General features: G+C 41.8%; 1 protein-coding gene across 47 annotated transcripts in view; it reads right to left on the bottom strand.

The window, feature by feature from the left end:
* Positions 1-13,758, bottom strand: part of R3HDM2 (R3H domain containing 2) — a 184,961-nt gene that overhangs the window by 42,555 nt on the left and 128,648 nt on the right. For 23 of the 47 annotated variants that reach the window (XM_063786432.1, XM_063786410.1, XM_063786419.1 and 20 more), the window contains 7 exons: positions 9,905-9,946; positions 6,609-6,695; positions 5,866-5,992; positions 4,604-4,682; positions 3,839-3,898; positions 2,922-3,062; positions 1,910-2,018 (listed from right to left, as the gene is read on the bottom strand). In XM_063786432.1, coding sequence (XP_063642502.1) covers positions 1,910-2,018; positions 2,922-3,062; positions 3,839-3,898; positions 4,604-4,682; positions 5,866-5,992; positions 6,609-6,695; positions 9,905-9,946 — 645 coding nt within the window. Of the gene's footprint in view, positions 1-1,909; positions 2,019-2,921; positions 3,063-3,838; positions 3,899-4,603; positions 4,683-5,865; positions 5,993-6,608; positions 6,696-9,904; positions 9,947-11,201; positions 11,239-12,366; positions 12,391-13,758 lie in introns of those variants that run through there. The other 24 variants (XM_054663133.2, XM_063786417.1, XM_063786425.1 and 21 more) reach the window with 5 other exon arrangements.

Raw genomic sequence — 13,758 nt, 5'->3', positions numbered from 1 at the left:
AACCAGAAGGGATGGCTGGGGAGATCACCACCTCTGAGTAGCCTACCATCTAAATCCTCATCATGATCTTTCCTCTCCTGGCCTGTAATTGGTGAACACTGTCCAGGGTAGGGTGTAATAGAGTGTCCTTATCCATCCTGCTCTTGAAGGCAAGGAGTTCTAAGGGAGAAAACTCGTCAAATGAATATCACCAGATTATAAAAGATTCTGACTTCCAACCCAGAGGCTTTGAAAGCTTCACATGAAGCAACTAAGGAGATTGCTGCTCTAGGCTGGTCTTCCTGATCTTTACCAATCTCCAAAGGTAACCATAACTTCAAGAATATCAACCTTGCCTAGATTTAGTTCTCATTAGCTTCAAGAACCTAAATCCTACCAAATGTCCTCTTATAAATTCCATTCCAAGAAGACACAGGGCCTCAAGGAGCTATATTGTCCTCAGCCCCTAGGTAAATCAATGGCAAAGTAGAAAGAACATAATGGGCTTTGAGGTCAGGCAGAATCTCAGCTCTGCCACCTCCCAGTAATATAACTTTAGACGAGTAACTTAACATTTCTTAGCCTCAGTTTTCTTATATGTAAAGTGGGGATAATAACCCCCATCCTCACTGGGTTGTGAAGAGGATTAAAGGAAATAATGCATACAAATGTGTTTAGAACACAGCCTAGTTCAGGGAAAACACTCAATAAGATAGCAATTATTATGCTTATTATTAACATCACAGACAGAAAGTACACAGAAACAACCCTATCGGATCAAGCCTGAAGCTGAGAGATGAAAAGTTCACAATAGGGACAGACTCCACTTTGCTCCAATGTGCCTCTAGGCCTGAATAATTCCTGATCCACAGAAAAAGGGTTTGGGAAAATGGAGAAGGGCATCAGGATGGAAAGGCTCTTTCTCGTTTTTTAAATTTTGTCTTTTTGCATGTTTCTTTGTTTTCAATCAGTCCCAGTGTGTTTGTCCACAATAGATAATGGCACTTTTCTCAAAAGGACTCCCTCAAATACTCAAGCAGCAAGCAGGAAAGGTCCTGGTCTCAAGACCATACAATATCCCAAGAAAACTAATTTTGACACTAGAGGTAAGATATTATTATAGTTATTAATTAGCAAGATTCATGTAGGCTCTACTCAACCACGCTCTTCAAATCGAATCCCTTTTGGAGGCCAAGCAGAGGCAGGCTGGATCTAAATCTTCTTCTTAGCTAACCCGCAAATAATCACTTACTATCTAAAGGGTAGGCTTCAGGTCAAAGCAATAGCCAGGCCCATTTAAAGGGATGGGATAGGCTGTTCCCTTCTTATTCCCACAGCAGTGGATCACAAAGGGGATCTATCTGAGGTTCCCAGCATCAAATGTCAAATTAACTCACTCACCTTGGTGGAAGGAGTTGGAAAAAGATTAAGGAGTTTGCAGAAAGGGATCAGAAACACCTTTATAATTGGGTAAATTAGATCACAACTTTGCCAGTTCAAGGCTAGCCCTAAGCTAGGATAAGAGTTGAAGTGGGACAAAGTAGCTTTTTGTGGTTCCCAAAGAAATCCCTAACTATTAAAGAAAAAAAAGAATGAAACCAACAGTTGGATCAAGGCTGAGGCAGGGATCAACCTTGCTTTATTCCAAATGATGTGGTGTTAGAAGTCAGTGGCAGACCCAGGGAGTTCCAGGCCAAATGAGATCACCTAGCAAACCTCAGCACCATGTCTCTCTAGGGCTAAGAGGGTGGCATCCAGTTCAACAAATAAACAGTTCTCAACATTAAGCCAAAGCCAACTCCGTATAGCTCAATACATTTCTCCGTACTAAGATATTTTGAGTTTTCTCCATCCCACAAAAATTCTTCTCCCTTCCCAGTTTCTCTTACTGCAAACTCTCTATATAGGCCCACCCCTTTCCATTCTTCACCTGGTTATCATCTCGGTCCATACTGGCATCATCTCTCTTGAGAATGAACCTCTGTTGAAATTCTGTATTCTTCTCATCCTTTATATGTTCTGAGAACCTCTGTTCAGGGCTGAGATTTGGAGAGAAATGTGAAAGGAAAGGAGGACAAAGACCGTTTTGTTAGGAAGCAGACCTATTAGGTACAGCTCTCCTAAATTACACAACTCACATTCAGGGAATTTCTGGAGTAAGGAATCCAAAAAGTCACATGCAGGTTTTAATGAAATCTTCAGGGTCTGTACTTTATACATCTATAACTTCTCTTCCTCCATAGTTATATCTGTCCTATCAGTGAAGTGAAGAGAGGCTAGGGCCAGACTTCATGAAACATCAGTCTCTCTAGAATCTATCTCCAAGGCTCAGAAAGAGTAGGAATTAATTATATAACCAACCCCAACCCCAATCCCCTTCCCTGCAAAATACTTTAAAAAATTTTTTTTGTTTGTTTTTTGAGATGGAGTCTCACTATATTGCCCAAGCTGGAGTGCATGGCGTGATCTTGGCTCACCCCAACCTCTGCCACCGGGGTTCAAGTGATTCTCCTGCCTCAGCCTCCCGAGTAGCTGGGATTACAGGCGCCTGCCACCGCGCCCGGCTAATTTTTGTATTTTTAGTAGAGACGGGGTTTCACCATCTTGGCCAGGCGGGTCTTGAACTCCTGACCTTATGATCCACCCGCCTCGGCCTCCCAAAGTGCTGGGATTACAGGCGTCAGCCACTGCGCCCGGCCATTTTTAAACTTTTTTTTTTTTTTTAAAGTAATAGAGATGGGATCTTGCTGTGTTGACCAGGCTGGTCTTGAACTCCTGGCTTCAAGCAGTCTTCCCATCTTGGCCTCCCAAAGTGCTGGGATTACAGGTGTGAGCCACCACGCCTGGCCATCTGCAAGAGACATCCTGATCCTACACCTTCCTCTTCCAACCCAGCAGGTTATCCCAGGGAAGTCTTCCCAAACCATGGTTTCCTCCCTTACATTCTTGTGTTACTAGTTTTGTTGATGATGACAGCTTTCCCAGTTTGATCAACATTGTGGTCCATCCCAAAATAGGCAGCTACCCGGTGTAATAGCATCCGGTGATATGAGGTCATCTGAGGGAACTTCTTGAACTGATTACTGAAGGGAAACCCGGGGGAAAAAAGTGAAATAAGACAAACAACTGCAATAACAACCAATTTTAATTTTTCTTACAAGTGTCTAAAGTGGAAAGTTTCTTAGGAGAAATAGACATATTATAAGGAATATAGATATTTACTAAATGGGAACCAAATAGGTTTTTCTCAGTTTCTTTATCTACAGTATTCTGCAGATTACTAGGACCTACTTTCCTCATTAAGACTACTCATTGCTGGGTGCAGTGGCTCATGCCCGTAATCCCAGCACTTTGGGAGGCCAAGGCAGGCGGATCAATTGAGTTCAGGAGTTCAAGACCAGCCTGGTCAACATGGTGAAACCCCATCTCTACAAAAAATACAAAAATTAGCTAGGCATGTGCCTGTCATCCCAGCTACTCAATGGCTGAGGCACAAGAATCACTTGAACCCAGGAGGCAGAATTGCAGTGAGTCAAGACTGTACCACGGCGCTCCAGCCTAGGCGACAAAGAAAGACTGTCTCAAAAAAAAGACTACTTATTAAGCCCTAGGTCCCACCCACCTGGATGATGTTTGACAAAGAAAAAGGAAGACATTTAAGAACAGTAAAATCTGGGACAAGTGCAAGCTGCTGAAAAGATATAAATTATTTTTCAACTCAAATCTACATAATAACTTAAAAACTTCAGTATGTTTTCAAAAATCACACTTCAAGGGGAACATCTCCTAAAATTGTACCTAAATTTATTTCCAGTGCCCCCTCCCACCTCTAATTATATATTTCATGCAAGTAACTTACTTGTTGTCATTAATAAATTCCAGAATCTCCTGTTCTAATTTTAGCAGCATCATTCTGTCCCTGTTTAAAAAAGATTAAAACAAAACAAAACAAAACAAAAAAGCAGCCCTCCCATAGACATTGAAAGCGGGGATTGAAAACACAACTTGCTCATTACAGAAGCTGAAAAAGGTATATATCCAAACCCAGTAATGAACCATAATGCTGCTAAGCCTCACTTGCCTGTTTTACAATATTTTTAAAAAGAAAAACAACCCGAGTATACATTTTGCAGGTCCTCCAATCATATACTTTGTTATGCCATATCAGAAATCTCACTGTTAACAACATATTCATATAAACACACGTTATAAATCTAATCGTCATTCTGTATTCCATCTTGTTATAAACAGAATTTTAAAGGAATTATAATTTAGCTTATGTACAAATCAATTATTTTTTCCTTCTGTGCTTTTTATTTTAGCTCTTCTTACTATCACTCCCAATGTGTGCTTTTTAATCAGTATACTCCCAAGACTTCATCTTTCTTTGTTTCTGCATTCTTCTTTCACAGAAGTTTTCCCAATTCTTCTGAAAACAGAAACCTCAATGTGAAAGTATTTTGAATCCCTCACAGAATATAAAACTATACCTGACAAATACTAGGGGGACAGGAAGATGAGCATCCTAGATTCTAAGAATGGAAAAATTCTGGGAAGCCGTTTGGCCTCTTGGAATCTTGCTATCCCCTAACCCCTTTTCCTCTTATACCCATCATGTTATTACCTTGGGTTCTTTTTCAGTGTATTTACAAGAAATTCATGTAGGTCTATTCCAGTGGAGTCCGTATATTCCTGGCTGGAGTCTAGAACCACCACAACAAAAGAAATTAAAATACATGAAACTGCTTTGCATGCTATCTAATCCTAAGCAGAAGTCCACAACCTAACCAGGAGAAAAAAGAATAGGAAAGCAAAATCAAACTTCCAGGGTTTTAACATAAAATCCAGAATGACCTTGATGTGCTAGATCCCAAAATTCCTCATCAGAATGACAGAAGAAAGAATCTGGGCCATAGTATTACATCAATATTACACTGAAAAGCCATCTATCATCAATAGGTATTTACTGAATGTCCTGATCAAAATATAGCAGGTTTTATTAAGGAAAATAAATTCCAGGTAAGGGCAGTCAGGGCTGAATTTTCCAGAATCTCAGTAAATATGCCCAAATATTATTTTTTAATCCTGTTTGCCTTTTCTTATCAATTATCATTTTTATGGACTATGTCTTTTTGCTACCAGTACAAGAGTTTAAAGGCAAAGACAGTCTAATAATTAGAGGTAAATCTGCATTATTAAAAAAAAAAAAAACCAGGCCAGACGCAGTGGCTCACATCTGTAATCCCAGCACTTTGGGAGGTTGAGGCGGGTAGATCACCTGAGGTTAGAAGTTCAAGACCAGCCTGGCCAACATAGTAAAACTAAATACCTCTACAAAAATACAAAAATTAGCCATGTGTGGTGGCATGTGCCTGTAGTCCCAGCTACTCAGGTGGCTGAGGCAAGAAAATCGCTTGAACTCGGGAGGCGAAGGTTGCAGTGAGCCAAGATCGTGCCACTGCACTCCAGCCTGGGCGACAGAGGGAGACTCTGTCTCAAAAAAATAAAAATAAAAATAAAAATAAATAAATAAATATCACCCTAGCCATCCCCAAACCAAAATATAAATGGCATCTGGAGGATTTGCTACCCAATGATTATCAATGTTACCATTATTCCAGAGCACAAGTAAAATCAGAATTGACTACATTGTCCTCCTATGGATAATGCCAATGCAGATGGAGTAGCTGTCTGTGGCATGTGAGCTCCTAAGGCAGGTTCAGTTAAAGAAGCAAAGAAAGTAACCTCGTTAGGCATCTCCTCAAGCAACCAAGTTAGCAGAACACTACAAATTGATGGGCCAGTAAGGCTAGCAGGTGCCAGGCTTCAGGATAAAAGTAAAGGGCACTGCCCTAGAACAGATGAGAGATGGGAAAAACTCCTTACCTCTGGACAGCATCTTCCTTGGGATCTTTTCTTTGTTTTTGTCCTTGTCTTCCTTTTCAGAGACATCTTTTGTGGACTTTTCTTCCTCCTTGTCAGAAGGGCAACTGATGTGCAATTGAATTATATCCTTAAGGGGAAAAAGGATAATCAAAGGGGGAAAAAGATTTTAACTTTCTTGCAGCTCCCTTGGAATCTCAAAGAAGGTAAATCTTGGGGTGGCAGCTCTCTCTTATAGATTAGTGTTATTTTGCTAATTAAACTGTTTTAGTTTTCTTCTATCAAGAGGGTAGAGGCACAGCTTTTTCTGCCAGCAAGCACAACCTACTTTATGGAGAGCTCAAATTACACAGGCTGTTCTTGGCATAGGTATTGAATGGGAATGGTTCTAACCACCAGAGGGGGAGGGTACACATAAGAAAATAAGATCTAGCCCTGGGATCTTCTTGTCTGCATCATCCTAGGTGGTCAAGATATGAAGACCTATACTTCATGCTCTCACTATGCTGGGGTTTTTTTATTTTTTAGGGTCCCCCTCCTCCCTGGCGCAGGTCTGTCAGCACTGCCACTGCCACTGGAACCCACAGCTGGGAGGAGAGACCATGCCCTGTTTTACTACAACAGCTTTTGTTCTGAAGTACCTTCTACCCTGATTTTCAAGTCTGATGTTGCTGTGACTGCCATACTACATCTTACCAAACAACTGCCAAGCGCAAAAGCTACACTTACTCCTGCAAATGACCTACCTGGGTTTCTAATGGCCCATCAGCAAATGGGGTGGAGGACTCCTCACACACTGCCAGGCTACGCACCAACTTTAGCTTGGAATTAGACTGAAAAAAACAAAAAACAATTTTCAATTTTTTTAATGTATCTTATGTATTTCTTCCCTTGGTGAACATTCAGAAAGCTTTTGGCTGAATGAAAAGTGTCCTCTTTGGCTCTGTTAGTTTCTGTTTCCATTAAACAGGGGTTTTTTTCAAACAGGTCCTACTCACCAGTTCCTGATTCACTTGAAAGATACTTCTCTTGCTTACAACAGTAGACATGTACAAACTGGCTACATGGACAGATGATAGGAAACCATTTCACTCAGCCCTCTTCTCTCTTCAACCCCATACTCTAATTTCAGTCTCAGAACTTTATGCAAACACACAGCAACATAGTATAGTAGAAAGACAATGGGGCTGAGAGCCAAAAGTCCTAGCTTCAACTCCTGGTTTTGTACTTACAAGCTATGAGACCCTGAGCAAATTACCTGACCTCTCCAGGTCTCTGTTTTTCCTCAGGAAAATGGCGATAAATACCTAAAATTACCTAAAAACCTGTTGTGAGAATTAGATAATATACAGTATGTAAATATACATATCATTAAATAGTGCTTAGCATACGGTAGACAATAAATGCTAAATGACTCCAAACCTGAGATGCCAAGGGTTTGGAAAGAAGTGTCTAAGAAAAGAGTAAGAGAAAGGCCAAGCATGGTGGCTCACACCTGTAAACCTGGCATTTTGGGAAGCTGAGGTAGGAGGATCACTTGAGGCCAGGAGGTCACAGTCTGGGCAACATAGTGAGACCCTATCTCTGCAAAAAAATTTTTTTAAAATTAGCTGGCCATGGTAGCACATGACTGTGGTCCCAGCTACTCGGGAGGCTGAGGCGGGAGAATTGCTTGAGCCTGGGAGGTTGAGGCTGCAGTGAGCTGTGATCATGCCACTGTACTCCAACCTGGGCAACAGAGTGAGACCCTATCTCAAAAAACCAAAAAACAAAAAATTAAAAAAAAAAAGAGAGACAGATAAAACTTTATTAACGCTGGGGATTTAATGCAATAAAACCTAATCTGCCCGCTTTACTTCTGCTAGCTGGTGAATCCCAAAAATATCAGAAATCCACTATGCAAATCATTTCTCTCCTAGGGACCCACCCAAAGCTAAAAACTATAGGGTGACTCATTAGAAATCTACCTATAAACATTTACTGAGACTCAATACAATAAAACCAAGGATTACAGTAAATACCAAAGTACAAAACATGACAGGTATGCTCTAAGTAGTGCAGTATAGCAGAAAGAACTTGCGAGCCTGAAGAATTAACGTCATGCCTAATTCTGTCACTTGCTACTGAATGTTAAGCTACTGCTACTGATTTGTTAAGCCACTCAATCCCTATAGCCTAAGTTTCCTCATCTGTAAGATGGAGATAATAGCTGTCTTACTTATCCCAAAAAATTTGAGAGGAACTAAAGTAGCAGTAAGTAACCTTTGTTTTGAACTTTAACATCAAGCTCGTCACTATGGATCAGGCCATGTAAGGCAAGCCATAGAGCCAATTTATCATAGTTCTTGGCCTTCTTCAAACTCAAGCCACATAGTGGCTGAGCCACTCTCCAAATTCTATCACTATTTTTTTGGAGGAACAGGGTGGCCAACCTTAATTATTACTTTTGGTGGCAATTCTTCCCAATGCAAGAAAAATTTAATACTTTACTGCTTCCCAGCTAAATTAAAAACCTATCACACACTAACACATGTAGTCTTCCCTGATAACTCTGCTTAAAATAATCTGTGATGTGCTAATTTTATCATATAATGATTAAAAGCAAAATCCTCTTCCTGCCCCCTAAAAAGTAAAACACTAGGTTAGCTGAGTGCGGTGGCTCATGCCTGTAAACCCGGCACTTTGGGAGGCCAAGACAGGTGGATCGCTTGAGCCCAGGAGTTCGAGAACAGCCTGCGTGACATGGCAAAATCCCACCTCTACTAAAAACACAAAAATTAGCCTGGCCTAGTGGTGTGTGCCTGTAAGCCCAGCTGCTTGGGAGGCTGAGGCATGAGAATCACTTGAACACGGAAGGCAGAGGTTGCAGTGAGCCGAGATCACACCACTGCACTCCAGCTACAGAGTAAGACTCCATCTCAAAAAGAAAAGAAAAGAAAAGAAAAATGGCCAGGCATGGTGGCTCATGCCTGTAATCCTAGCACTTTGTGGGGCTGAGACGGGTGGATCACCTAAGGTCAAGAGTTTGAAGCCGGGCACGGTGGCTCATGCCTGTAATCCCAGTACTTTGGGAGACCGAGGTGGGCAGATCACTTGAGGTCAGGAGTTCGAGACCAGCCTGACCAACATGGTGAAACCCCATCTCTACTAAAAATACAAAATTAGCCAGGCATGGTGATGCATGCCTATAATCTCAGCTACTTGGGAGGCTGAGGCAGGAGAATCACTTGAACCTGGGAGGTGGAAGTTGCAGTGAGCGGAGATCGGGCCATTGCACTCCAGCCTGGGCAACAAGAGTGAAACTCCATCACACACACAAAAAAAGAGTTTGAGACCAGCCTGGCCAACATGGTGAAACCTCATCTCTCCTAAAATTACAAAAATTAGCCAGGCATGGTGGCGGGCGCCTGTAATCCCAGCTACTTGGGAGGCTGAGGCAGGAGAAACGCTTGAATCCAGAAGACGGAGGTTGCAGCGAGCCAGGATTGCACCATCGCACTAAAGCCTGGGCAACAGAGCAAAAAATTCCGTCTCAAAAAAAAAAAAAAAAAGTAAAACATTAGGGGGAAAAAAAAGCCTGTATTTTTAGGATATCCAGAAATGTTGAGTCATTTTTCTTAGTGGGGCAGGATTTATCGTAAAGAAAACTCACAAGGAAAAAAAAAAAAAAAGAAGGGGGAATAAAAAGACTCATATAAGCAGCCATTCTCCTAGAGAAGCTAGGAGTGAGCAGAGAAACTGGTATTTCCGCACAACTAGTATCCAGTTCTTTCAGGCTCTGTGGAAGGCTCCAGCTGGGTAGCCTTTCAGGCATCAAATGTGTATACACCTATGTACGCATACACAGTTTCCATTAGAGGTGTGTATGTGTATGTGTACATGTGTGTATGCACACTTATGCAGGTTCACAATTGGGGTACAGAGTACAGGCAAGAAAACTCTGCCTACATAATTTGAACAAACTAGATATTCATGACAAGTCTACTTGTGAAATGTATTACTAATAACATTAGAAAAGAAGCTACAGAGGAAGGGCTCTCACCTTGGCTCTTTTCCTGGCATGACCATGGTTAGATGTCCGCCTCTGTTAGAAGGGAATTGGAAAATATTAAAGGTGGAAGAAAATCGACATGTAAGTTAAAAACAATACATGTTTATAAAGAAAAAGCACTAACTGTAAAAACCATTACAACAGCCAAACTATGATGAGGACCACTTGATGTGGGTTTCTCCCTACAACCTACAACTCTAACAACTGTGACAGGAAAGGGACTACAGGCCAATACAGTCAAATCACCATTCACCATTAAGTTAGAGAATCAGAAGATGGTCAGATGTGGTGGCTCATGCCTGTAATCCCAGCACTTTGGGAGGCCGAGGCAGGCGGATCCCTTGAGCTCAGGAGTTTGAGACCAGCCTGGGCAACAAGGCGAAATCCCATCTCTACAAAAAAAAAAAAAAAAACCAAAAAGACAAAGAAAAAGAAAAAGAAAAAAAAAATTAGCCATGTGTGGTGGCATGCACCTGTAGTCTCAGGTATCTGGGAGGCTGAGGTGGGAGGATGGCTTGAGCCTGGGAAGAGGAGGTTGCAGTGAGCCGAGATCACACTACTGCACTCCAGCCTGGGTGATAAGAGCCAGACCCTGTTTCAAAAACCAAACAACAAAAACCATTAAAAAGAAAAAAAAGAGTTGGAAGACACTGATTTTGTTGGCCTATTTCACAGACTGATAAAAGTTACTTTTGGACAAACCATGGTATCCTGTCTTATTTAGGATGCTTCTGCAAATGTCACTACCACAGCATGAAAGAGTGTTTTTTTCCCCCAACCCTGTTCACAGAAGCCTATTTAATCAATAATGGATATGAAATATGGCCCCTAACCATCACTTATAATATCTTTATAGGACAATACACACATTCATAGTTCCAACTTGAGATACCCAAAATATCTGTTCCTATAGCTGCAGAAATGGAATGAAGAGTCTTCTTCCCAAATGCCTCCCTCCCTGAGTTATCAGGATACAAACAAGGGAGCATAAAATATAGGGATAAGACCTCCAGAGCAAGGGGAAGAGAGTGGATAAGGGTCAGGATAGAAACCGAGGAAGATAAAGAATGAAGGCGTAAGGTGGGATGACGGAAAGAACAGCCAATTAGTAAGATTTGTAAACATCTGAGAAGTCAAAATGGGGGCTTCTGGGAAGAGGTTGGGTAGGGTTATATATGGGGATGAGGCACTTAGGAGTTCTGAGATGTTTGGAATGGAACTCCAATGGGGCGTAGAGGGAACTGAGGCGGGAGGATAGGGGAGGGGAAACAAGTCAGAGACAGAGTACCAGCATGGCCTTGGGTAGGTGAGGATTTCTCTTTTCTTGGTCTTCTTCACTAGTTAGCAAATAACACGGCCACAATGCAAAATGGAGAACTGAGAAGGTGGATGGAAAGAATAAGAAATGATGGTGGATCTGCTCAGTGGTAAGATCCGTTGCAGTAAGGGAAGATTCATAGTCCAGAAATATGAAGCAGTATTTGTCACTACTTTTTCAAACAGGCAATACATACACATGGCACAAAGATTCAAAAGGCATAATGGGGGTATATATAGAACAGTAAGTCTCCTTTCATAATTGTCCCCCAGATACTTGGTTCTCTCCTAAATGGTCAACCAGTATTGAAGTTCTTTTGGATATATCCAGGTATCTTTTAGGCATATATCAGCTTAGTGTATGTGTATACAAAGGTTTTTTAAAAAACCAAATATGTTGGCTGGGGGCGGTGGCTCATGCCTGTAATCCCAGCACTTTGGGAGGCCAAGGTGGGCAATCACCTGAAGTCAGGAGTTCAAGGCCAGCCTGGCCAACATGGCAAAACCCTGTCTCTACTAAAAAATACCAAAATTAGCCAGGCGTGGTGGTGGGCACCTGTAATCCCAGCTACTTGGGAGGCTGAGGCAGGAGAATTGCTTGAACTTGGGAGGTGGAGGTTGCAGTGAGCTGAGATTGTGCCACTGCACTCCAGCCTGAGCAACAGAGCAAGGCTCCGTTTCAAAAAAGATAAAAATAAAAATAAACATATTATACATACTACTGTGAACCTTGCTTTTAAACTTTTTTTCATGAGTATCATTCTATAGAAGATCTACCCCATTTTTAATGGCTACATAGTATTCCACTGTGTAGCTATACCATAACTTATTTTACCAGTCTCTAATGTTTCACCATTTAGGATGTTTCTGACCTTTTGTTAGTATAAATAATGACCATATCATTGAATATATATAAATATAGTATATCTGTAGTCCATTTAAAAGTTTTTTATAAAGTATTCCTAAATTGCCCCTCAAAGTGGTTGTACCAATTTAGACTCTTACCAACAATATATGAATGAATCTGCTTATTTCCCAGAATGGATAGTTTTAACAGCCAAACATATATTAAAAGCCTAATATACACCATGTTATCATGCTAGCTACTGGAGGATATGGAGATAAAAGGCACAAACCTTGTCAAAAAGGAACTCATAATCCTGTTGGAGAAGACAGACAGACAATTACAATACAGTACATTAAGTGTACTAGAGAGGTACTCATGGAGTGCTACAGGAGCACACAGCAGAAGCATCTGACTCAGACCTAGCAACCCATAGATTCATACATTTACAGATATTGAGTGCCTGCTATGTGCAAGGCACTGTGTTGGCCTTAGAGATACAATGGTGAGCCAAAATTGACCTAATCCTGGGCCTCGTAGTACTTATAGTTCTGTAAGGATGACAGACATTAATCAAAGAATTATACTATATAGACCTGCAATAGGTGAATAAGGTTTTCAAAGGCTTCCTAGAGAAAGACATCATCTGGATTGAGTTTTGAAGGATAAATAGGCATTAGACAGATGTTGGTAGGGGTAGGAGTTGGAGGAGGTCAGGATAAGAATATTAAGGTGGGCATTCCAGGCAGAGAAAGCATGTACAAAAGCATGCTTTCCCCAAATTTTCAGCTCCTATTTATAACAGGGACCAAGGAATCAGATAATGCTGATGCATTGGATGTCAGAGGTGATGGCTGACAGGCAAGAGACTAGGTCACAATATAACATGCTGAGAAATATTGGACTTGGCTTAAAGCAGTAAGACACACAGAATGTTTGAAGAGAGTTAACACAGGCAGTTCTTTATTTCACAACCACCTTTCTAAAACAATATGGTACATTTATCAAAAAGGATTACAAGTTTAAAGGCAGAAAGCCCAACTAAGAGGTCTTACCAAGTTGGCTATTTTTTTTTTTTGAGATGGAGTCTCGCTCTGTTGCCAGGCTGGAGTGCAGTGGTGTGATCTCGGCTCACTGCAACCTCCACCTCCTGGGTTCAAGCGATTCTCCTGCCTCAGCCTCCTGGGTAGCTGGGACTACAGGCATGCGTCACCACACCCAGCTAATTTTTTTGTATTTTTAGTAGAGATGGGATTTCACCATGTTGGCCAGGATGGGCTCAATCTCTTGATCTCATGACCACTCACCTTGGCCTCCCAAAGTGCTGAGATTACAGGCGTGAGCCACCGTGCCTGGCCTCCAAGTTGGCTAAAGGACATTCTTGGCTGGGCGCGGTGGCTCACGCCTGTAATCCCAGCACTTTGGGAGGCTGAGGCAGATGGATCACCTGAGGTCAGGATATTGAGACTAGCCTGGCCAACATGGTGAAACCCTGTCTCTACTAAAAATACAAAAATTAGCCAGGCATGGTGGCACGCATCTGTAGTCCCAGCTACTTGGGAGGCTGAGGCAGGAGAATCACTTGAACCTGGCAGGCAGAGGTTGCAGTGAGCCAAGATTGCGCCACTGCGCTCCAGCCTGGGTGACAGAGCGAGACTCCATTTCAAAACAAAAAAAAAGGACA

The sequence above is a fragment of the Pan troglodytes genome, chromosome 10 (genome assembly GCF_028858775.2).
Source record: "Pan troglodytes isolate AG18354 chromosome 10, NHGRI_mPanTro3-v2.0_pri, whole genome shotgun sequence".
Lineage (NCBI taxonomy): Eukaryota > Metazoa > Chordata > Mammalia > Primates > Hominidae > Pan > Pan troglodytes.
This window is presented reverse-complemented; position numbering and strand designations above follow the sequence as displayed.